The following is a 25281-nucleotide window of genomic DNA, read 5'->3' as shown; positions in this document are numbered from 1 at the left end:
GATTTTGCAACAAGGTCAGAAAGTAGATATGGTGTTTTAATTCTGGACAATGTCAAATCCAGTAGACAAAGTTACATTAAAACAGCATGTAATGGAATAAATAAAATTAAATCTAACAAACAAACAGTTAAATTAAATATACACAACAGTCTCAAATGACCAGCCACATTGATTTCTCTAAAAGTACAGTTGATGATGTACTGAGACATCTGCACAGTGTTTACCATCTATTATTTATGTACCAGTAATACTTACAAGAAACTGGTTCATACTTATTGTTTATCAAATAACTACTTGGATAAAATATGATATATACTCACTTATAAAATGAGTCAAATTGCAGACAACAAAGATCCTGATCTGTGATAGCATAATGTGCCTGCAGACCAGGGTAGATATTGTTTGTTTTACTGATTATTCCTAACAAACTGCACAGACACATATTTGCCAATGTATTATGTGACAGCAGATCTGGGTCTGTGCAGTTTACAGTTGGAATGGACTTAAAGGTAAGTATGTATTGTAAGTGTTCTCAACTCATTCAGGTGTGTAAATCAGTTAATACAAGATTGATCTCATTTCCAAATTAGGCTTCAATTACTGTTGATAAAGTCAAAGAGATGAGTCTTTTAGTTGCCCGTCTGTCTTGTTCTCTTTTAGGGATATATGTATTCCATTCACCAGCTATCACTTCAAGCACTTCCTTTTTTCTCATGCTCTCATCAATCTACATGTACTGTGAGCCATAATTTTAGATATCTTTAATTACTGACAGAAGTATTTAATGTGCAAGAAAAGGTAAAGAGAAAACAAAGTAAGCTGTTTATTTGTAGAATAAATATGACACAATTTCTTTAAAAAAACCATTCCATTCTTTAGTTTACATCATTTTTTAAACTTTTGTTTTGATTCTATGTTGTCATATTATTAGCAAATTCAGATCTTCCAAAGGCTAGTTCGGTGCCCCTAGTGGTCTAAAGTGTTCACCGTTCCGGATCACTGCCATCTCCCCTCTGTCTGCATGGGTTCAAGTCCAAGGCTTGGCTAGCATGGGTACGTTGGAAAGCCTGCCAGTAGCTTCTCATGGGTCGGTGGTTCTTCCCTGGGTTTTCCAGGGTTCTTCCTCCACCAGTTATCATGGCGGCCATGTATAGCCTATCTTGTGCTGAAAAATGGCATTAAACCCTAGAACAACAACAACAACCAAAGGCTAGTTCAGATTTATCAGGGATAGTCGACTTTTATAAAATATGTCATACCCTGCATGTTTTAATGTATTTTTGTAGCTAGGAAGAATTTCACAAACAAGCAAGCATATACATGTAGCTGTAGAAAAGGAACAAATATCATTCACTGCTGCAAAAGTTTATTTATTTTTGCACAAAATGAATTCATTTATATGATTGGCACATCATTTGGTGAATCCAGCTGTCTATATAATAAAAACAACTGGGTTAAAATGAAGGCAAAAGAAAATATGGTGCAAAACACATACAAATTCATACATTGTCTTGGGAAGAAAAGATGTAAATGTATTCAAATGAGCCTCGATAGCATGCAATGAATGTTACAGTTGTGTTCTGTCATTGAGAAGTGGCAAGTGTTAAGCTATTTTATCATGTACTAGAATGAGTTTGGCATGTACATTGATATCCTTCCCAGGGATATTAAACTTAAACAGAATTTATATTGGAGTTACCAATATTATCAGGCCAATTTAAATTTTAAGACTATACCAAAATTGTGCTGTCTAACAGTCCAAGTTAAATATTAAATGACGATGCTTAATGAACAAATTTGTTACCATTACAGTCAAGGTGGTATTACACACATGAAAAATAAAAAAATCACTTGATCTGAAAAAAAACGATAGCTTATGACACAGAGAGTGTAATGACCATCTTTCTCTTGTGTAAGTGTAGTTTGTCACTTGGTTTCACCCAAATTCACAGAGTAACATATGCATGTGGCAAACTATGGCTTGCAAGCTGGATCCAGCCCACAACCTGGTTTTATCTGCTTATTTACATCATAAGGTGTGGCATTAAAAATTATCCAGCCTGTTCCCTGGAGGAAGTTACACATGCCTGGTCTGAGTGTCACAGGTGCATTCTGACTTTTGCTCCAGTGTATTATGGATATTAACCTTTGATAGATTTATAGCAAGCTGCATTATCATTTACAGCGAGGCCTTGAAGAATTAGTGATATGTACTAGATAAACCAACTGGCCCGGAAGACCCCAATGTGGATCTGTAATATCATTGAAATCAGCTCTCACTGAGTGAAGTAGAAGAACTGCTTAAATTACACCAGTATAGTTACTGAAATGCTTTCATCATCAATTTATATAGAGGATAGTTTCTCTTCCAGAGTTAATATGAGAAGTGCCTCATCATTTGGAATAAGGAACATGAAATTGTCAAAAGTGACAAAGCTGTGTATGAAAATATAATTATTTTTATTCTACAATTTATCCAGTGCCAACTTGGGAAAAGAAAACCATCTTTTTATTATGTAATAATCTTGTTCCTGAATGAAAGTTAAAAAAAATAAACTCACTTTTCATTCGCAGCCTTGTATGTTTACCTCAGTTAAAATGGTATTAAGATGTGCGTCCTTAAATATCAGGGATTATAGAGAATGGAGGGTCTCGTATGTTCTAATGTCTTTCACCAAGTTACACTGTTTTAAAAATATTATAAAGCATTTGACCATATACAGCTGTATGGTAGATAAAACAAGAAGAGGCTGGCATTTTTCCAAGGTCAGAAAACTAGCTGCAGGAGACGAAACTTTGTGGTAATGCAGATGTTTTGCAAATTATGTATTTTTGGCAAAAATAATGCCTTTTGTGTGTTATAGTTTATATTTATTGACTTGTGTCCCAAAATATTTGTTGTTCTTGCTGTCAGTATAAGTTCTGAAGGGAAATTATTCTGGCATCATACAGCATGATAGGAAAATTTATTATTTTGTAATTGAAATATCTAGTGAAACATTTTTATCAAGTTAAAAAGAAAGCATCCTGAGCAAGTGATGGAATCATGCATAAACATTTCTTTTGTGTCCTCAACATTTTTTGTTATTTGCAAATTTATGTTCATTATTCTGGACAAACAAAGCTAAATGTATTTTAATGTCTAATATGGATCACATGTCTCAAAAGCTGAATTTTGATTTACTGTTACAACAGTCTTGCTTTCTGGAATGATTTTAGATTTTGACTAGTGATGGTATCATATTTCACCATCACTGTGTATTGTTGCTGGATTCGATTTAATGTCATGTTGATGTAGCCAGAATTAGATATTAGCAATCATGTGTATATTAGAGATGTCTCCCACCCCCGTACAATAAGGTTTCCAATAGGCTGCAATGCAGAGCACTACTACATAGCAGCTTGTTTACCATAATCAGATGTGTCTTCAGCATTAGGATTGATTGATTTGATTGATTTAATACCATTTTTTTAAATATGGCTATATGTGGTGGACAGTGTATTTGGTACAGGTAGACTCTGGGATGGCCTTGTGAAGAACAACTGACCCATGGCAAGCTACTGACAAGCTGTCTCATATACACACATTGGTTGAGCTGAGATTTGAACCCCCATGTACAGAGGTGAGATTTCAGTGATCTGTAAATCCATGTAGCTTAGACCAACTGGGTTCCACCTTCACCTGACCTTCCTCGGATAATATTATATTTCAATTGATAAATGTTTGTCAGATGTAAAGAACAGTAATCTACAATCAGTGGTTTGTGGTGAAAAAAGAATGCTGCTTTCCATAAGCTGTAACTTTGGCACTTACCCAAGAGTATGTCAAGAGTATGTCAAGAGTATGTGCTTTGTAGACAAATAGTATAAATATTATGATGTTATCATGATTCAGTGACAGTATTATAATATAAATATAAACACTCAGTAACATCACTACTTTAAATACAACTCTACACAAAAAACCTCAACACAAACCTGATTGCACACACATAGAAATAGAGAAAGTAAAATATATTGTCTTTGCATCTATCTCCTGTTCACTATAACTTAAATTGCTTTGGAATGTGCTACTATTGGGGTACAAACATCCATTGCCTAGTAGCCCAGGGCAACTTGAAATTAAGGCTGGGCAAACAGATGATTCAAAGTTAAAGCCCATCTGCAACCAGCTTTAGCAGAAAGATGTTTAAAATATATATGGTCCAGATGATTCAAATGGGCATTTTGTATGAAATGACAGACAAAAACTGTAGCTTTTACTAATTTTCACATTTGCTAGAACTCCAATGCTAATTTCTTATAACTCAATAGTTAAATTGTAATTACCTTAAAAGTTTAGTTGGACAATCAGATGCTTCTGCTGGATATTCAGATTTTTCAGTATTCTTGCCGAGTGGGCAACCATGCATTTGAAATTATTCTACTCCTATGATCACAAACTATGCCCAATTCAATAAAGAAAATGACTTCTAAGCATTGCACACCAAACAAAAACAAATAGAAGACTCCTTATAATCAGGCAGGCTTGCAACCATTGGAGTTTTCTTAAATTTTCCACTCTGTGACCAATGCATCATTGATATTGTAATTTTATTTGGATTTGCAAGTTATTGTTGAATGTATTATTAAAAATTTTGAGGAATAATCCACATATTAGCCAAGTGTAACAACAGTGGAGCTATCTTTGGTGTGTGAGTTTTAAAAGAAATTAGGCTAAACTAAACACATATTACTTTGATGTCAGCATCTTTCCTGTATTATAATTAGCAGAAACAATCTGGTTATTACTGGTGGCTTGTGTCATTGAACCTAAAGAACATTAAGTCATCAGAACAGATTCAGCTTAGCAGCTGAGTAAGTATTTGATTAGCAGGTGAGTAAGTACTTGATTAGCAGCTGAGTAAGTACTTAATTAGCAGGTGAGTAAGTACTTGATTAGCAGCTGAGTAAGTACTTGATTAGCAGCTGAGTAAGTACTTAATTAGCAGGTGAGTAAGTACTTGATTAGCAGCTGAGTAAGTACTTAACTAAGTTTAAAAGGAAGTGCTGGCAGTTAATTCTTTTCATTTTTGAACAGAATAGAGCATATCACATTTATGATGATGGCAATGAATGAATAAAATATAAAATAAAAAAATGAATATTACTTGACAATATTTCATTTTTGAATAGAATAAAACATATCACATTTGTAATGATTGCATTAAATGAAAAAAGAATAAAATTTAAAAAAATGAATATCACTTAGTAAGACCTCTTTAATTGGTATTCTCTCTAATAGTGTTGATATCAGTTACCAACAGTTTACATAAGTTAGCAATGATCATCAGCTTCACTTGATCAGTATTTTATCCAATAAAGTGTTGTTTATTGACAAAATATGAAGCCATATAAAAATTGGCTTTCTTTGTAAAATTTATGAATTTCATATTGATTGTTACAAATTTCTGTAAACAAAATGCCAATTTTAACAATATAAGGACTGATAAATTGAACATTTATTTACCAATTTAGATTGTGATTGTGATACATTAAGTAAATATTACATTGACTACAGAGGAAAAAAATGGGATCTGCGCATTTCTCAATGTTATAAGCTTGTTGATGAGTTATTAGAGTGCACTTAAATGTATGAGCAGTGTAGTGGTTTCCTTTTGTTCACACAGATGTAATTCTGATTGTCTTCACACAAAATGTTACAAAGTACACAGGATTTAAACGTGCATTGTCGGCAGATTTTAGTTTTGGCCCTTCTGGTCGATAATTTCCTTGCTCATCAAAGAACAGAGGAATGTCAGAATTTGAAACAAAACCTCTAAGTCTGAGATTGTGTCCCTTTGCTTGCATTTGAAACATAGTTGTTGGATCGTTTTTGTCCTTCTCAGGATCATAGGGCTGAAAATATAAAAATATATAAGATTTGGGAGCTGCTTAAGAGTTAACACAGGGTTCTCGATTTTCCTTTATCCTCAGCCTTCAAATCAACAAGATGCATGCATATTAATAAGGTGCGCTTTTGCCTGATTGACTGAACTTGTTACCGCTCTGGAAGCTATATTTCTATTTGATTTTGAGCAAACTTTGAATATGAGCTTATATCAAGTTGAGTTTCATAATGAGGTCCACACATGTTAATAAGGTGCACTTTCGCCTGATTGACAACTTGTTACCGCTCTGAAAGCTATATTTCTGATTTGATTTTGATCAAACTTTGAATGTGAGCTTATATCAAGTTGAGTTTCATAATGAGGTCAACACATGTTAATAAGGTGCACTTTCACCTGATTGGCTGAACTTGTTACCGCTCTGGAAGCTATATTTCTATTTGATTTTGATCAAACTTTGAATGTAAGCTTATATCAGGTTGAGTTTCATAATGTGGTCCACACATGTTAATAATGCAGTCATCCATCTGACTGCCTGAGTAATACTCTGGAAGCCTTATTATAATCAGACATTGATTAAATTTGAAATATGGGCTTTTATCATAAAGATCTTGGATGGATATGAAAATGAGTGAGAACCACACATATTATTGAGGTGATCTTTTATCTGATTGACTGAGCTTGTCACCCTACCACTGTCAAAACCATATTTCTACTCAGATTTTATATCATACTTTGAACATTTGCTTGTTTTCATCAAGATATTGGATAATGATCCGTGCATCTTAGGGAGGCGGCGATCTTGCATCTGATTAGCTAAACTTGTTACCACTTTGGAAATCATAATTCTGATTCAGTTTGATCAAATTTGGAATATGCCCTTATATCTTCAGGATCTTGGATGAGTTCAATAATCAACAAAATATAAGAAAAATTATGAGATGATCATGCATCCATTTGACTGAGCTTGTTAGGACTCTGAATGTCATATTTACTTTATCACATTTTGCTCCAATTTTGAATATAGCATTATAATCATGATCGCATTTGAGTTCATGGGATATCGACTGTTACAAATGAAGTCATGTGGCATTTGATTACTTGAGTCTGTTACTACTCCAAAGACTATTTCAGATCTAAGTTAGATCACACTCTCTTGTTAAATAGGCATAAATCATTATTATTGTGAATGAGTACAGTTCTATACAAGAGCCATGCATATTAATGAGGTGATTTTGCATCTGATTGGTTGAGCTTATCATCACTTGAAGAATTCTGTTTCTATCACATTTTTGTATCAGACTTGGTTAAAAAGACTTATACTATCAGGATATTTAATGTGTTTTATTAGGAGCAAGATCTATTCATATGAATGGGGTGATTTTACACCTGATTGGCTGAGCTTCTAAGCATGGTAGATAGGCTGATATTTTTTGTATGTTCAATGATTTATATGAGCAAGACCTAAGCATACTATGAAGTGATCTTAAATCTGATGATTGTTTTCTGTAGCACTCTTGTATTTTCATTAATAATTTTGATCAAACTTGGTAAATAGGCCCATGTCATAACAATCTTATATGAATGTGATTATGAGTGAAATTCATGAATGATAATATGACCTTGCATTTGTTTGGTTTCAACACTCTTGAACTAATTTCTCATCAGACATATTGTATATTTTCATATTATGAAGATTTTATATGGTCTGATTATGAGCATGATCTGCACATAATAATTAGGTAACATTTTATTGGCTAAGGTTGTTTCCCACTCTGGAGGCTAAATTCCAATTTGATTTTGCACCCCCATGGTAAATAAGTTTATATTATTGTTGTAGACCAGTTCTCTAATAAGTCAGATCTGCACATAGTAATGAGATGCCTGTTTGACTGAACTGGCTACCTCTAGGTCTAGTAATGAGATGCCTTGCATCTGATTGGCAGGCTGAACTGGCTACTCCTAGATCAAGTAATGAGATGCCTTGCATCTGATTGGCTGAACTGGCTACTCCTAGATCAAGTAATGCGATGTCTTGCATCTGATTGGCTGAACTTGCTACCTCTAGGTTTAGTAATGAGATGCCTTGCATCTGATTGGCTGGCTGAACTGACTACCTCTAGATCTAGTAATGAGATGCCTTGCATCTGATTGGCAGAACTGGCTACCTCTAGATCAAGTAATGAGATGCCTTGCATCTGATTGGCTGAACTCGCTACCTCTAGGTCTAGTAATGAGATGCCTTGCATCTGATTGGCTGGCTGAACTGGCTACCTCTAGATCAAGTAATGAGATGCCTTGCATCTGATTAGCTGAACATTTTACCTCAAGATTTAGTTAATATATCTTATCCAGTTTCAGTCAGACTTGGTAAATAATGTTATATCATCAAGCTCTCAGATGACTTTGATCATAAGAAAGAGGCTTTTAATATTGATTATAACTTTATATTTACAAATAATTTGTTAATAGGATATAATAAAAAAATAAACATGATGTAATGTTTGTGTGATAGTTTTGTTTGGGCAGCTGTAAAGTTTATGCAGCCTAGGGGACCAATATATGATTGGGAAATCAATCTTTTCTCCATCTACTGGTTAGTCTTACTGAGCAGCTGGTTGCATACTGTACCTAAACTTAAGATTTTCTTGTCAGCTGTACATCTTTTACTTATTGTAACAGAATGCAGTATGTAAGATACATCCTTGTTTATATATATATATATATATATATATATATATATATATATATATATATATATATATATATATATATATATATATTTGTGTGTGTGTATATATATATATATACAGTGGAGCCTCGTTAATCCGGACACATTCGTTCCCAGTGAATATGTCCGGATTAACGAGTTTTCCGGATAATTGAATCATGCACTTTTTTTATTTTACGATATCATCACACCGTATATATGTACATGTATATGCTAGCTTTAAATGTAATGTACTGTATATTCAATAATGGTTGAAATAAATTAATGAATACATCTATTAACTTGTGTTTATTTCACATTATTATAACATGTGCTTGTATGTACATATACAGTAAATAGAAGTTTAGACAGTTAACACATCGAACACATCACACTATATTCATGTACATGTATGTACTGTACATACATTTATTATGTCAATTTCCTGAAGAAGTCTGTAATCTTTGTTTGCCTGGATTCTTTGAAGCCCTATACTGTCCACAGCTTAAAAATGTCAACTGTATTTGCACAGCAAGCAATAAACTGTGATTGTTATGTACAATTGGTAAACAACAAAGAGGCTTAATGACACTTTTAATTTATTTACCATATGTTATGTCAAAAAGCATGGACGATTTGATCCCAGTGTGTTTATTTAATTATTAACACTCCCGTCGGCGACTAGCTAAAACAGACATTGTTTATACTATCACTGGTTACAATATGGTCACGCTACTTAGTTATTGATAGTGGCCATAGATTCTCAAGGGCTTCACTACTGTGTTTTATGTGTTATTCTTCTGATTGTATTTTCACATACGATTTTTCGAATTTTCTTATTTTTGGACAGATTATTTCCGGATTATCGAGACAAGTTTTAATGTAATTTTACACTTCGGTCCCTGATTTTGATTTCCAGATCCGGAACGTGGATTTCTTGATTAACGGAGCAAATTAACGTTTAGGAATTCCGTTCCCGTTGAATTATGTTCGGATAGCGAGGTTTCCGGATAAACAGAGTCCGGATTAACGAGGCTCCACTGTATGTATATATATATATGTATATATATATATATATATATATATATATATACACACACACACACACAAATATATATATTGGAAAAACATCACTACTAAGATTGTCTTGATATTGTTTCCTTCTGCTTCTTACATGCAAGGAATGAAAATAGATAATGCAGCTAGACATACTGTGTGGACATGGATTGTAGATGCTGCTTGTAGAATCTACAAAAAGAACTAAGAAACAGTACAGTGACTTACAAACATAAAACTGTTTCTTTTAAACAAAATATGACTAATCTAAGGTTCTGTTAACAAGTTTAAGTTTCAAAGGTTAATTATCTCTTGAAATAAATAAATTTCGGCACATGTGCTTGTTGTTCTTTTCTGTTGCTAAGGTATAGGGATATAAAAATGGCCTCTAAGTGTTCATGCATCTATCTTGTGAACACTTAAGCATCTACATTTATTATTAGATTTGAATAAAATTTGCTGTCATGCTTCATCTCAAAAATGGTTACAGTTCAAATTTGTCTTCACGTTTCATTACAAGAGCTTGGATGAGGTTGATGATGAGCACATTCAACACATATTTCCAGAGTTATGGCCCTTAATCATGGTAGCATTGGTATTGCTTAAGCACAACCTGAACATTCTTGCTTCAAATTTTTTTTCAGTTTTAACAAAATTTTCCAAAACTTCTGTGAAGCTTCATCTCAATAAGGTTTCAAATATTTTTGATGATAAGTACATTTAGCATATTTTTTTTAAGTTAAGTCCCTTTACAGGGACATTTGTAAAGCATGCGTTTAATTATAACTGATGAACATTGTATGTAGCGTCAACATTTATATTTAGATTTCAACCAAATTTTGTTTTAAACTTCATATCGGCAAGAGTTCATAATGTATTCAGTGATGAACATGCTCTGCATACATTTTTGGAGGCTCATGATTGTCTTTGCATAAGCGTTTTAAATGCATGACTTTAAGAGTGCTCTGGCTTCCACATTTTATAATTCGATTTCAGCCAAATTAGCTTTGATGTTTCATCTGAACAAGTACTCAGTGGATTTTGATGATGAGCGTATTCTGCATGTTTCCTGAGAGTTATTGCCCTTGTTTATCTTAGCATGACCATAGTTAATGTACAACCATGTGAACACTCTTTCATTCACGTTTCATTTTTTAAAATTCATACCACATTTGCCATGGAGATTGCTTTAATCAAGGGCAGATATGGCTTGTATTTCTAAGAGTTCTTGGCCTTGATCAACTTAGACCTGGGGAGCCCCTAGTGGCAGAGTGGTCTAAAGTGCTCTCCATTATGGATCACTGCCATCTCACCTCTGTCTGCATGGGTTCAAGTCTAGGATTCGGCCAATGTGGGTATGTGAGAAAGCTTGCCAGTAGCTTCTCGTGGGTTGGTGGTTCTTCCCAGGGTTTTCCCAGGTTCTTCCTCCACCATTAATACTGGCCACCATGCATAGTCTGTCGTGTGCTGAAAATGGTGTTAAACCCCACAACAACAACAACAACAACTTAGACCTGGCATTTCTGTTGCTAGTAAACACATTTTTTTGCATTTCTATCAGATTCACACTACTTCTTAAGAGCATGTTGGTGTCCAGACTGTGATCATATTTTACAAAGCTATAGTCCTTGATTGACTCCACATGTACACATCACTTGCTTCTGAACACTCTAGCATTCTCATTGTGCATCTGATTGAAACCAAATTGTTCTTGAAGCTTCACCTTTCCTTGGTCTCATATAGTTAAGTATTGTGTAGATTTCTGCTGTTTCTGAAATAGTTATGGCCTTCAATCAACTAGAAATTAGCATCCATATGGATTCTGAAAACTCTAGCATTCATAATTTATTTCATCAAGAGAAGATAACCATATTTTGACCTAAATTTTGGGTGGCCTTTGAAAGAGTTAGAATATGCATTCTGCTGGAATGTAAACTCTGTTATTTGCATATTTTGTTTTATTTGAACCAAATTACTGTTTGCCTTCATCTTGACAAGGTCTTATCGGATTTGGGTAGTATTTTATCGAGTTATGTCCCTTATATGACTAGGGTAGCACATGTATTTTATCTCACTGGCTTCTGAACAGTGTATGATTTACAGTTTTTATTTCAGCTGCATCTACTAATAAAATTCTTTTGAGCAATGTCTCAGATGAGTTTGATTATGGCCAGGTATTGGCTATATTTTTTGGAGTTATGAACTTTGACTTAGAGTAGCCATGTATCCCAAAGTATTTTGAACATTTGAGAATCAACATCTTTTGTTGTTGTGGGGTTTAATGCCATTTTTCAGCACACGATAGGCTGTGCATGGTGGCCAGTATTAATGGTGGAGGAAGAACACGGGAAAACCCCAAGAAGAACCACCGACCCACAAGAAACTACTGGCAAGCTTTATCACATACCCACATTAGCCGAATCCTAGACTCAAACCCATGCAGACAGAGGTGAGATGGCAGTGATCCGTAATGGAGAGCGCTTTAGACCACTCGGCCACTCGGGACCCCAACATATTTTGTTTCATATCAAATTACATTTCTTGAAGATCTTTATCTCGACAAGAGTTCAGATGAGTGTCATGATCGGCATATTAGGATCTTATTTGAACAAGTTATGGCCTTTATTTTGACTTGAAATATTTTAATGACTTGTGAAAAGTAACATTCATATTTTCTTAAATTTTCAGTTATATTATCTATTTAGCTTAGATTTTCAAAATTTAGCAAGATGTTAAGCAATGCTAATTTTAGGAAAGATTTTATTAAGTTTTTGTCAATGTTTGACTTGGTTCTCAGCCTGAACCTTTAGTTGGTGACAGAAGTGGATAACGTCATGTTAAAGACAACTTCTTTTTTTAACTCAGAATATGTATATTTAATCTTCCCTTGCTGTAGATCTGTGATTTAGTTGTTTTATGTGATAGTATTTCCTTTTTACTGACTTGTTTACCTTTAACATTAAGGATTATTTTCATTACTCTACTAAAATAATCAGAAAGCCTGATGTCCTCAAATTTCAGATCAGGCCCCTCCTTTTCTTCCAAGTGAGGTGCCCTTTGGGCTTGTCAAAAACTAAATCTAATTTATCTGAGAAAACTTTGATTGCACTGATAAAATTCAAAAAATTATTTTAAGAAGAGAAAGACTAGGAAATTAATAATATTCATCACCACATATGCTCCTTACATTTATGAAGATTATCTACTTGTACTTGTATCAAAAGCTGTAAACTTTGTGTACAAAGTGAAGTATGTGACTTATGAATGGGGAACATATTGCTTGGGTTTAAGTAGGGCAATTTTGAGCATATGGAAAATGAAGTCCAGGCTTGTGGAATTTTAGTCAAGGATTATGATTGTTTTTTAAAAGTCACTGAAACTGTGTCTACAAAAATGTTTCCCTGATCATTGTTACGTCTCCTTGAAGTTGTACATTGTACGTAGCTTTCTTTGTTCTTGTGATATTTATTTTTATCTGTAGTTATAGAAACTTATACTGCTCATAAAGTGTATTGACCCATTATGACTTGCACATTGCAGTTCATGTTTGGTTACTTTTACCACATAATTTATAAAACACAGAAGATTTACATATTTTTAACCTACCCGTGTTTGCAGACTGGTTCCATCCATGTAGAGTATTCGCTGGTTCATTTGACATATTAGCTGGTAGGAGTTTCGTGTTGAACAGAACCAGTGGATCACCTCAAACAAACCTGAAGAAAATAACCTCATTGTATATATTTATGTATTTTGTGTGTTTTCCGTTCTGTTGATTGAATCTTCCTGTCAGTTGCTTTTTGTAGCATTATGGAAGTCGTTATGGAGACACATGGAAGTTGTTATGGAGACACATGGAAGTCTCAAGTCACCTCATTTCTTAAACGCTTTGAGGTTTTACTTTGTTTCATTTTCTTTTCTTTAAAGTGCATCTGGCTCCTTATATAAACTATGGAATACAGTGTGCATAATGCTGAATAGATTCAACATCATCTTCAGTGACCTGTATATGTTTTATCACTTAGCATATAAGTGCTTGTAAACCAATGGAATATACCAGTATATAGGTCCATGTGACTTATTCTTAAGGCACATCAGGTCTTTCTAATAATCAGGGACACATGGTAGCTCAATTGTTAGAGTATCAGACTCATTTTTGAAGGGTTGTGGGTTTGATACCCAGCTAGGCCAGCCAGGGTAGGCTGCCTTGTGTGTGTCCTTGGAAAGGTGCTTAGCATCCATTTCCTCGGCGTGATATAACAATCCTGTGTTTAACAGTTGAAAGGTGCTGTTTAAAAAAAGTAACAAATAACTTTCTGATAATCAGTGATAGAAAAATAAAATATTTATATCATACACTTGTACTAAATTAAAATATGGAAATTCTACACGTGGTGAAAAGCCCCCAAAATGTAGATTTTCTTCTTCATTTTCTATAAATTTTACATGTGGGTTCATTGTATAAATTTTACTTGTGGATACACATGTGTAAATTTTACTTATGGATACAAATGTATACATTTTACTTGTGGATACACATGTGTAAGTTTTACTTATGGATACAGATGTATACATTTTACTTGTGGATGCACATGTGTAAATTTTACTTATGGATACAAATGTATACATTTTAATTGTGGATACACATGTGTAAATTTTACTTATGGATACAAATGTATACATTTTACTTGTGGATACACATGTGTAAGTTTTACTTATGGATACAGATGTATACATTTTACTTGTGGATGCACATGTGTAAATTTTACTTATGGATACAAATGTATACATTTTAATTGTGGATACACATGTGTAAATTTTACTTATGGATACAGATGTATACATTTTGCTTGTGGATGCACATGTGTAAATTTTACTTATGGATACAAATGTATACATTTTAATTGTGGATACACATGTGTACATTTTACTTATGGATACATATGTACATGTATACATTTTACTTGTGGATACACATGTGTAAATTTTACTTATGGATACAGATGTATGCATTTTACTTGTGGATACACATGTGTAAATTTTACTTATGGATACAAATGTATACACTTTACTTGGGATACATATATTCTCAGCATGTTTTTTTAAATAATGTTTTCTAATTTCATGGTGTTTGTTTTTATAATCATAATATATGTTTTTTATCTTATGGGTGTTGTCTAATGTTGTAAAGCACTTAGAGCTTCTAAAGATTAGGCGCTATACAAAGTCCTCATTATTATTATTATTATATGTAAATTTTACATGTGGATATACATGTGTAAATTGTACTTGTGGATACACATGTATACATTTTACTTGTGGATACATGTGTAAATTTTACATATGGACACAAGTGTAAATGTTATACATGTGTAAATTTTACTTGTTTATACACATGTAAATTTTACTTGTGAATATACATATATAAATTTTCAAATTGTTCTCACATTGCTAGCAAGAGATTTTGCCCATGCGTGTCGTTTTCTATTTACGTGATTTGTGTATCATAATTTTCAACTTCACCTGACATAATAGACAAAAAAAATTTTTCCTACCCAGGTAATTTGTTGACGTAACTTGTGAATTATTATTTTCAGCCTTTCCTGACATGGTAGGTCTGAGATTTTCTTCCTTCCCAGATCATTTGTTTACCTAATTTGTAAATCATAGTTTTCAACTTTTCCTGACATGGTAGGCAAAAGATATTTTTCCTGACCAGGTCATTTGTTTATCTGATTTTGTGAATTATACTTTTCAACATTTCTGGACTTGCTAGGTAAGAGATTTTTTTCTGGCCCAGATCATTTGTTATTTGCATGAACATCCCCAACCATGTCATGCCAAAGACTTACAAAAATAGTACTAACAGCTGCCTCGCTTGGCGCTCAGCATTAAGAGGTTAGTGTTAGGACTGGTTGGCCTGGTGTCAGGATAATGTGACTGGGTGGGACATCATGCTACATGTCTGCGGCATGATGCCCCAGTGCTAAACATCATTATAAACTGCCACATTGCAGTCATCGTAGCAATATGACTGAAAAATTGTTAAAGCTACATTAAAAATCCAAATCACATCACATTTGCATGAGCATACATTAATGTGAAGGCAAAATGTTTGATGGCGACCAGTTTTACTGGATTTCCTGGCTGTTACAAAACCATGAATTTATGGAGCTGATGCACAATGATGTTGTTCTGTGTAAATAATAAAACTCCTTACCCAGTCCATAAATTTAGGTATCAACAAAACTATTGTTTTTGAAACCCATGAAAACTGGATGCATGAGAAACTAAAGGAATTCACAGTAAGAATTACAGTGTTAATACATTTACTTACTACCAGAGTCAGCCCTGCTCCCATCAGTCTTGACCTCACCGTCAAGGGTTACACGCAGATACCGATTTTCCCTGGCGACGTCTGTGTCAGCAAATCTCAGAAGAAACTTTTCCTCTTGGACATCGCTATGATCGATGTCTTCCACCATTGAATAAGACTGGGCACCATCTTCGGATGTTATTTCTTCCTCCTGTAAATTGGTTGTGAAATGAAATGGTCTAGTTAATTGGCATAATGCATATACTCGTTTGTAAATTTGGTCCAACTGCAAACTGCACAGACCCAGATCTGCTGTCGCATAATGCACTGGACAGTCTAGGTCTGTGTAGTTCTTAGGAGTAATCAGAAGAACAAACATCAAATACCCTGATGTTGTTCTTGTTGTTGTTCTAGGGTTTAACGCCATTTTTCAGTACAAGATAGGCTATACATGGCGGCCAGTATAACTGGTGGAGGAAGAACCCTGGAAAACCCAGGGAAGAACCACCGACCCACGAGAAGCTACTGGCAGGCTTTCCCACGTACCCACGCTAGCCGAGCCTTGGACTCGAACACACGCAGACAGAGGTGAGATGGCAGTGATCCGGAACGGTGAGCGCTTTAGACCACTCGGCCACTCGGGGCCCCAAATACCCTGATGTACATGTGCATTATGATATGGCAGATCAGATTTAAGAAATAAATACCAGTGGAATAAATCTTTTCGGTTTTATCATTTAATTTGCTTTCATCATAATAATTATAACTGTGTTATGCCCTCATATATTTAGATGTGAAAAGTTTAAATCATATATCACGTAAGTGTTGATGAGCATTACCAAAAGAATCAAGTCAAATACTGAGAGTGTATTATTCTCCCACTTGCATAATTGTTGATTGCTTTGTCAGAATCAAGTGAAATATGTTAACCTGCATTGTATTATCACGTCAATTAGTCTTTTGTATCAAGTCAGGTAAACAGAGTAGAATTTGAAAAAGTGTAAAGGCAAGCAAGGTCTGCCTGCTTATTGATCATGGTCGTTGGTAAGTCAGCTCATTTTAGTTGACTAATCTCCTTAAAACTTTGTACACATATTACACTTGTGGTCAACATGTGCTCTTGCCTATGCACATTACATCCTGTTAAATATTTGTACATGTATTGCTTTTGTTTAAGGAGATATTATGCACCATTTTGTTTCGAAGACAAAAACCCAATCCTGTTCAAGACATATCTAAAATTTGGTATGTTTTTGATGCTAGTGGCTTAGAGTTGCCTTTACAATTCACAATTCTTCAGTTTCAATATTTTTAATATTTCTGTCCATTGGTCGTTGATCTATCTTTCATAAATTTTCAAGGCAAAATTTAAAAATAAAGTATCTCCATGTAATTTTATGTAATGCATAGTAGATCAGTAGTCTAGTTTTACTATTTATAGAATTCCTGACTGGTTTTGTCAGTTTTATTTCTGGAACATAGTTCTTAGTAAGACAATCCAACGAGTTTCATTGCAACATTTCCCATTTATCAATCACAGTTAGTGTAAGCTTTAAAAACATACATATACCATCTGTTAATAAAAAGTCTACTAAAGCATGATTGAAAGAACATTATATTTGTATCTAGATGTATGTAATATGTAAAGGACTGCTCTCACGATATCAACAGTTTCATTTCTTGAATTGTTCAAGGTCTTTCAACCAGACTAGGTAAGTGCTTTATGCAAATTGCATACAGGTGCCTTTAGATACCTAACATTTTCTGCATTCAGTATTTTTTATGTTTCCATGGAAATAAATTGTAGCATAAGAAGTTTATAATTGAGAGCACTGAACCATAGTGTATTAGTGTAGGCACTTTGAATATAAATCCTCATTTTCTTTGATCCTAATATCAAATCTGTATCTTGCAATGGTATTAAAAGGAGACAAAAGTGTGTGTCTGTGCGTGTGTGTGTGTGTGAGATATTTGGATATTTTTTTTATGTACCTTTAACAATTTTGCAGTGATATTGTAAAGATGTATGCAGTGTAGCAATATATAGTGATTTCTAGCACTGGGGAATCATGCCACAGACATGTAGCATCATTTTCCACCGAGTCACATTATCCTGACACCAGGCTGACCAGTCCTAACACTAACCTCTTAATGCTGAGCACCAAGTGAGGCAGCTGCTAGTACCATCTTTATAAGTCTTTGGTGTGACTTGACCAGGGTTCAAACCTGCAACCTCCCAAATCTGAGGTGGATGCTCTAACCAATAGGCCACTGGAACAGTCACATTAGTGCAAGTAATATAACTATAAACAAATATATTGAGATCTCAGTGTACCAGACTTACATGTAACTGTATACAATGCTTTAAAAACCAGGTGGATCTCAGTAGTTTCCAAATTATGATCAAGGGGCTGAGTTTCTTGCATTAGGGGTAGACCCCAGGGTCAGTGCTAATTGCAAGTACATGTTTGTGCTTTCATGCTAGTACCTAATTGTTTATATGATTGTTGAGTGGTGATCTCAATAGTTTCTAAGTTACAACCCAGGGGCCTGGTCTCAGGTAGTTAGGATGGACCCAGGGTTTAATATCAGTTCAATACATTCATTTGCCTTTTCAAGTCTAGTATTGTATACATGGTAATATGGTGACAATTTGATAATTTCCAAGTTATGACGCGGTGGACTAGGACTGGGTAGAGTTTGATTCAGGGTCACACATCTATTTGTCTTTTCATGCTTTGTAAGTGCAGATCTCATTGGTTTCAAAGTTACCTTGTAGCAGGTACATTCCTGGGACAGAGGGTAGGATTGAATCCTGTCATTTTAATATATAATTGTGTATTTTCTAAGCATATCTATCAATATAGTCTAGAGCTGTCAAATGTTACTTTGCTGTGACGCAGGAGATAAGTTTTTGGGGGTAGAGAAGGATTCTGGAATATTACACTCGGGTCCTAGTCGCACATGTTGACACTTTGAACCTTGATGATGTCTTTTTTTATGAGGCATTTGAGATATAGGTCTCAGAAATTATTTGAAATTTATGTAAAATCATGCCCATCCCATCCCCACCCAGGGGATGTTGTAAAAAAAATGAAACTGCTCAGAAATCTCAAAACCTCAGTGTTCATGTGATATGCAATCACCAGCACTGGGGAAATTTCAACAGAGCATCCCACTGACCCAGATTTCTTTGCATGTGGCCCATAGGCAGATGTCAGTCAGAAGCATGATCTGAGGGGTACTCATGTTTATAGGTGGTCAATACTGTCTAATTGTAGAGATGTTTAGGTGTAAATGTCACACAAGTGTTGATAATAAAAAATCCATCCTACAGTTTACATGATGCTACATTATAACATGATAACATTATTACATGATGCTACATTATAACATAACATTATTACATGATGCTACATTATAACATTATTACATGAATCTACATTATAACATTATTACATGATGCTACATTATAACATGATAACATTATTACATGATGCTAGATTATAACATACTTCTATTTCCACAATCTGAATGTCCTCAAAATCTTCTGTGTGGACAAACTTCCAGGGATTGTAGATTGTATATGTGTCAGCCATCACACCTTGTTTTCTTTTTCTTTTCTTTTCCTGTATAATATTTTACATGATAATTCACGTGTAAATTAGCTGTTTTGATCACATAATGTTCTGATTTTCTTTGATGGCTGTGGTATGCAGATATGCCACCCTGTCAATCCAACTGTTGATCTTTCTGAAGAGTTACATATCTCTGGAAAAGGACAAATTTTAGGTAATTTAAAATTGTTTTTCCAATGATACTGCTGACAAGGTACCAATATTCACCATTTTATCAATCAGTAACCTATTTATACAGACTGCAATTTATACAGTAGTTGTATGACCTCAATATTCATGGCCACATACCGTCTGTACATGCTTGTAAGAGAAGTCCAGCTACAAACTACACAGACCCATATCTGCTGGCCAATAATGTGCTGGTAGAGCTTGGCCTGTGCAGTTTGTTAGGAGTTATCAGTAGAACAAACTACATTGACCCTTATCTGCAGGTGCATTATGCTACAGCAGATCAGGATCTTTGTTGTTTGCAGGTTGAATTGACTTATAAGCAAGTACATATGGCTCATTAAACACTGTTCTGTATCCCCAGTATTTTCTTAAGGGTGAGCGAACAGGTAGTTGGAGATAACAGTGGAACTCAACTGATCATTCACTATGATTGATAGTTGGTTGCTAGGTTGTTAACAGCATTTTCATCACATTTATTGATAATTGTTAAGGAAGTGGGAGGTACCATATTCAATGAAATACTTTCACATGCCCTTTACAAGTGCACATGCCCCTATTTGTCCAAGTATTCTAGGCTTGTTCTTCATGTATGATTAGTTGTTGGAGATATTTTCTCAACTTTAACAAAACTAATAATATTTTCCAATGCTGTAATGGGTTGAAATAAAGCTACAGTATCCTTCTGCAGGGATAATTGATGTTATTTTAACTGCTTCCAGTTTTTCTAGTCTTTTACAAATCACTCTGATTACACTCCACGTTCAAAAAATTTGCTGCTTCTCTAGTCTAAAACATACAGATATAACTTTTATAGTAAACTCACCCGAAACCATCCTATAGACATAATGCCTTTGTTTCTCAGATTGAACTCTATCTGTTGTAGTAGAGAAATGAAAAAAGGTATGTTTGTTTATGTCAATGAATTAAAGAGCCATTTACAGTACATTTAGATATTTAAAATTATTATGGTATTAGAGACACTTCAGTGTATTAAGTGTTTTAATTAGCAACTGTAACTTTGTATATGGTTTTAAAGGAAAGAGAGATTTTATACTTAAATTTTGAAATATCTTTGTCAGGTTCCTACACCTAAAGTACATTTATTTCATATCTATATTTCGTTGCAGAGGTTGAGTGTGAATGTGATCGCATTTGATAAGAAATGTTGTATTCATTTACATCATGCATGTTAACAAATCAGCTTCTTGACAAATCATTATCAAAAAATAAAAGGTTTAACTTAACATAGGAAGCACAGATTTCTACATCAGAAACACAGGGAAATATATCAGGATGTCTTCTGTGAAGTCCACTAACATGATGGATAAGAGGACAACATTGGCTTAATCAGGGGAGAATTTAAATTTGATTTAGTGATTGGTAGCAATTAAATATGTAGTCTAAAAGTTGTTTCCTTTACCAGCTAATTAATAGCCTACACAACACAACATCAACTACAGCACTTAATTAGAAAGTGAGGAAAGATGTGTAAAAGTTTGCCCTAGTTAAAAAATGTGTGAGTTCTATTTATCATTGCCCAGATCCCATATATTTTTCTACTTTGTATGGTCATATGTAATGAGGTCAGTTATGTAAGCCCTAACATGATGGTAGAATATTGTTACATTTTGTGTGGTAGCCTAGTGGTTAGAGTGTCCAGGAGGTCATGGGTTCGAACCCTTGCTGAGTCACACCAAAAACGTTTATAAAATGGTATTAACAGCTACCTCGCTAGGCACTCAGCATTAAGAGGTTAGTGTTAGGACTGGCCTGCCTGGTGTCAGAATAATGTGACTGGGTGGGGCATCATGCTACATATCTGTGGGATGATGCCCCAGGTGCTAGACATCACTATAAACTGTTACATTGCAGACATCGTAGTGATATGACTGAAATTTTTTTTAAAGCTACATTAAAAATCTAAATCACACACACACATTTTGTGTTATAATTCACTGCTGATATACAGTATCAATTTGTATTATGACATGGCAGTCCTGTCTTGATAAACTGAATTCTCAGTTGACAAGAGTTATTTGATTATGCAGGGATGTATCAGTGTTCCAATTATGAATTTCTTTTTGAGGGATGTGGACAAATTTAGCAAAAGGGGCACTTTTGTTGAATAAAGGCGATTTTACTATCATAGGGCATTTTTGTTTTACAATAGAAAACTGGATGCCAATATGGTAACAACATTTAGCATTTCATCTTCTTGGGAAATAGAAAGAGACTCAAACACATTCATATATTTCTTCTGCAAAAAATAAACAAAATAAGTGGAATGAAGAGAAAACAAAACTGATTTTAGAATGTGTTTTAATGATCCAGAAAGAGGCTAGTGGGGAGGGGCAGAAAGTGTGCATTGGGAGACTTGAAGAGTACTTAGGGCAGAGGGGATGGCACTGAAGGCTTGGTAGGGTGGGAATACCCCCACTATTTCTCACAAGGTTTTATGCTGTTTTAAGAGACCACATGTCTTACAAGACCATGATTGTTTGGTGGAAAGGGTGGACTTTCAAGGCAGGGTTTTATGGTACTTCTAAATGATTTAAATACTATGTAACTGGGGAAATACTGGTAGGTTTCTGAACCATGTTGTCATTCTGGCTTAAAGTGTTGCCAAGTTTTTAGTTACTGTTTGTACTTGTTTATAGGTCGAGACCAACTGCAAAAAATAAAGTATCTGATCTGCCATTACATTATGCACCATCAGATCAGGGTCTGTGTTGTTTGTTCTACTGATTACTCCTAACAAACTGCACAGACCCAGATCTGCCAGCACATTATGCAACGTCAGATCAGGTTATGTGCAGTTTATAGTTGGAATTTACTTATGAGTGAGTACGTATGGTTCAGTGAAGAAAATCAATCTATAAATTGAACACTTCATGTTCTGCTTGGCTGCTACATGTATTAGGTAGGTCAGCATACAGGTAGGTCAGAATACAATGTTTCACACTGATCCGTATTTCGGAAATATAATAGTGACTGATGCACCAGTGTTTCTTAATCATCCAGTTGTATAATATATTTAGTATCAAAGTCTCAGATTGGTAATGTTCAAGTTAATGATTAAATAGGTATAGAGGTAGGAACTTACAAACAAATTGAACGTTATAGTTAGAAATAGCATTTACTGTTTGTCGACAATACACTATAACAGAGGTGATCTTGAGAGGGGTAAGTGGGGTGGGAGCATAGATTAGCATAGAGTAGATCACCAGCCCCTCCACCTACATACATTTAAATCCTAAATTCCATCCTTGATTCACCTAACTACAAAACATGCTCAAACCAGTAAAAGTAACGACTATTTGTCTTAATTCTAGTAAATGTTTATAAGTCTGCTACATTGTAAGAATTACACGCTTGAATAAACAGGCTTTTTTGATAGACTTATCTATAGACACCTATCTAGTATTCTAATCCAGTATGACTTAGAAAATAACTATACTAATTAACTCTACTAAAACCTTACCTGTTTAAACTGTAGTCATTGCAGATATTTTAAATCATTGGTAGTAAATGACGCAAAACACCTCACCTACTAGAGTATAATCTTGCTGTATTTGCTATGTATGTATTACGGTATCAGTCTGTTTGTCCTTACTTGGTCCCCATTAATATTCAGTTGCCATACGTACATATATGTTCAGGCCTGCACTGAAAGTATAATTATACCAGTGGCAAAGAGCTCAATTTAGAATAGAGGCCATAGAAAGGGAGTAAAGTGATGTCTATAGTAGATTTCAGATTATGGTTCACTAAATGTAGTAGGGCTTCCTGATTTGTTTTGTGAAATATAGCTGATAAATTTTAAAAGGTCATGGGTAAAAACAATACCATCTTATTAGTAATATGTGTACCCATAATTTTTTTGTATACCATATATCCATTTAAAAAAATGTTTTTACTTAAATCTTTTATACATAAAATTCTTTCTTCTGTTTAAAGTATTTGCTGGTCATGAAGGTTTAAATCAGTGAAAATTAAAATGAATACCAAAATTATGTCATCTGATTAAATAATTTTAAAAAGTTTGTAAAATAACATATTACAGAGAGCAGCAGTAGCTCAGTAGATGTAATCCAAAGGTCATGGGTTAAGTGCCCACCGAGGTCGGCCCAGGTCAGCTGCCCCATTGTGTTCATGGGAAAGGTACTTGGTTCCTATTTCCTTTGCATCATATAGCTAATGTATTACTAGTGCTTTTAAAACCAAGCAGACAGACACACCATTGTACCATCATTCACCTTGAACAAAGTCTGAAAGTTTAGGAAAGTTATTGTGTTCATTGATCTATGAAATGAGCTGTCTGATTTATCTCCTTTTGTGAGGCTGCATCCAAAAGCAGTTGTTTTGGGGCAGATGACTGCAGATTTTTCATGTTGATCTTATTAAAAAAATCTTGCCAGAAACATGGTTGTGTATATGCATTTAAATTTTGTGTTGTTGCAAATTATGTCTTTATGTACTCAAAATCCTAGAATCTATTTTTATACCCCCTTTTTAAATTTAAATATGAAATGGGGGATTGTCCCCATAAACTTTAAATTCTAGAATAGTTTTTGTCAAAATATTGAAATAACTTGAAGATTTGATAAACTGGATTTACCATTGCACAAAGTGAGAGTTGATTTTATTATATCATCTTTCATATATTTTATATTTTATTTTGTATTAAACATGAAATTAACAAAGTCAAATGAATTTGAACAACATTTTTATGCCTTAAATTTTAGACTTTAATATCTATATATTATATGGCAAAGACTTTAGATAAACTTTAATAAATTGGCTATTTTGTACCCAGGTTTACAACTAACAAATTGGGGTATGTTGTACCCAGGTTTAAACTGTAATAAATTGGATATTTTGTACCCAGGTTTACAACTGTAATAAATTGGTGTATTTTGTACCCTGGTTCAAACTGTAATAAACTGCATACTTTGTACCCCAGGTCTAAACTAATAAATTAGGGTATTTTGTACTAGGGATTACAACTGTAATAAACTGAGTATTTTGTATCCAGGTTTAAACTGCAATAAATTGGGTATTTTGTACCCAGGTTTAAAACTAATAAATTGGGGTATTTTGTACCCTGGATTACGACTGTAATGGGTATTTTGTACCCCAGATTACAACTGTAATAAATTGGGTATTTTGTACCCCAGATTACAACTGTAATAAATTGGGTATTTTGTACCCAGGTTTAAACTGCAATAAATTGGGTATTTTGTACACAGGTTTAAACTGCAATAAATTGGGTAATTTGTACACAGGTTTAAACTGTAATACATTGGGTATTTTGTATCCAGGTTTAAACTGCAATAAATTGGGTATTTTGTACCCCAGATTACAACTGCAATAAATTGGGTATTTTCTACCCAGGTTTAAACTGTAATAAATTGGGTTCATGTACCCAGGTTTAGAACTAATTATGTACTGGTATTTATAAAAATTCATTTGGGAAACACTGACTGATGATGCCAAACTGAG

The 25281-nt window shown here is 34.2% G+C and overlaps 2 protein-coding genes across 2 annotated transcripts in view; one reads left to right on the top strand and one right to left on the bottom strand.

Moving 5' to 3' along the window:
- LOC149779176 (transient receptor potential cation channel subfamily A member 1-like) overlaps nucleotides 1-25281 on the top strand; it is a 57483-nt gene that overhangs the window by 9845 nt on the left and 22357 nt on the right. The gene's annotated exons all lie outside the window — the stretch shown is intronic.
- LOC149779177 (uncharacterized) lies at nucleotides 800-23432 on the bottom strand. Its single transcript, XM_089939745.1, has 5 exons — nucleotides 23261-23432; nucleotides 19486-19741; nucleotides 15992-16181; nucleotides 13261-13370; nucleotides 800-5898 (listed from the first exon to the last, which is right to left on the bottom strand). Exons 2-5 carry the CDS (start codon nucleotides 19567-19569, stop codon nucleotides 5662-5664), a joined length of 621 nt encoding a protein of 206 aa, XP_089795871.1. The 5' UTR covers nucleotides 19570-19741; nucleotides 23261-23432; the 3' UTR covers nucleotides 800-5661.

Source organism: Sinohyriopsis cumingii, chromosome 17, assembly GCF_028554795.1.
Source record: "Sinohyriopsis cumingii isolate HCF-2022 chromosome 17, ASM2855479v2, whole genome shotgun sequence".
NCBI lineage: Eukaryota > Metazoa > Mollusca > Bivalvia > Unionida > Unionidae > Sinohyriopsis > Sinohyriopsis cumingii.
This window is presented reverse-complemented; position numbering and strand designations above follow the sequence as displayed.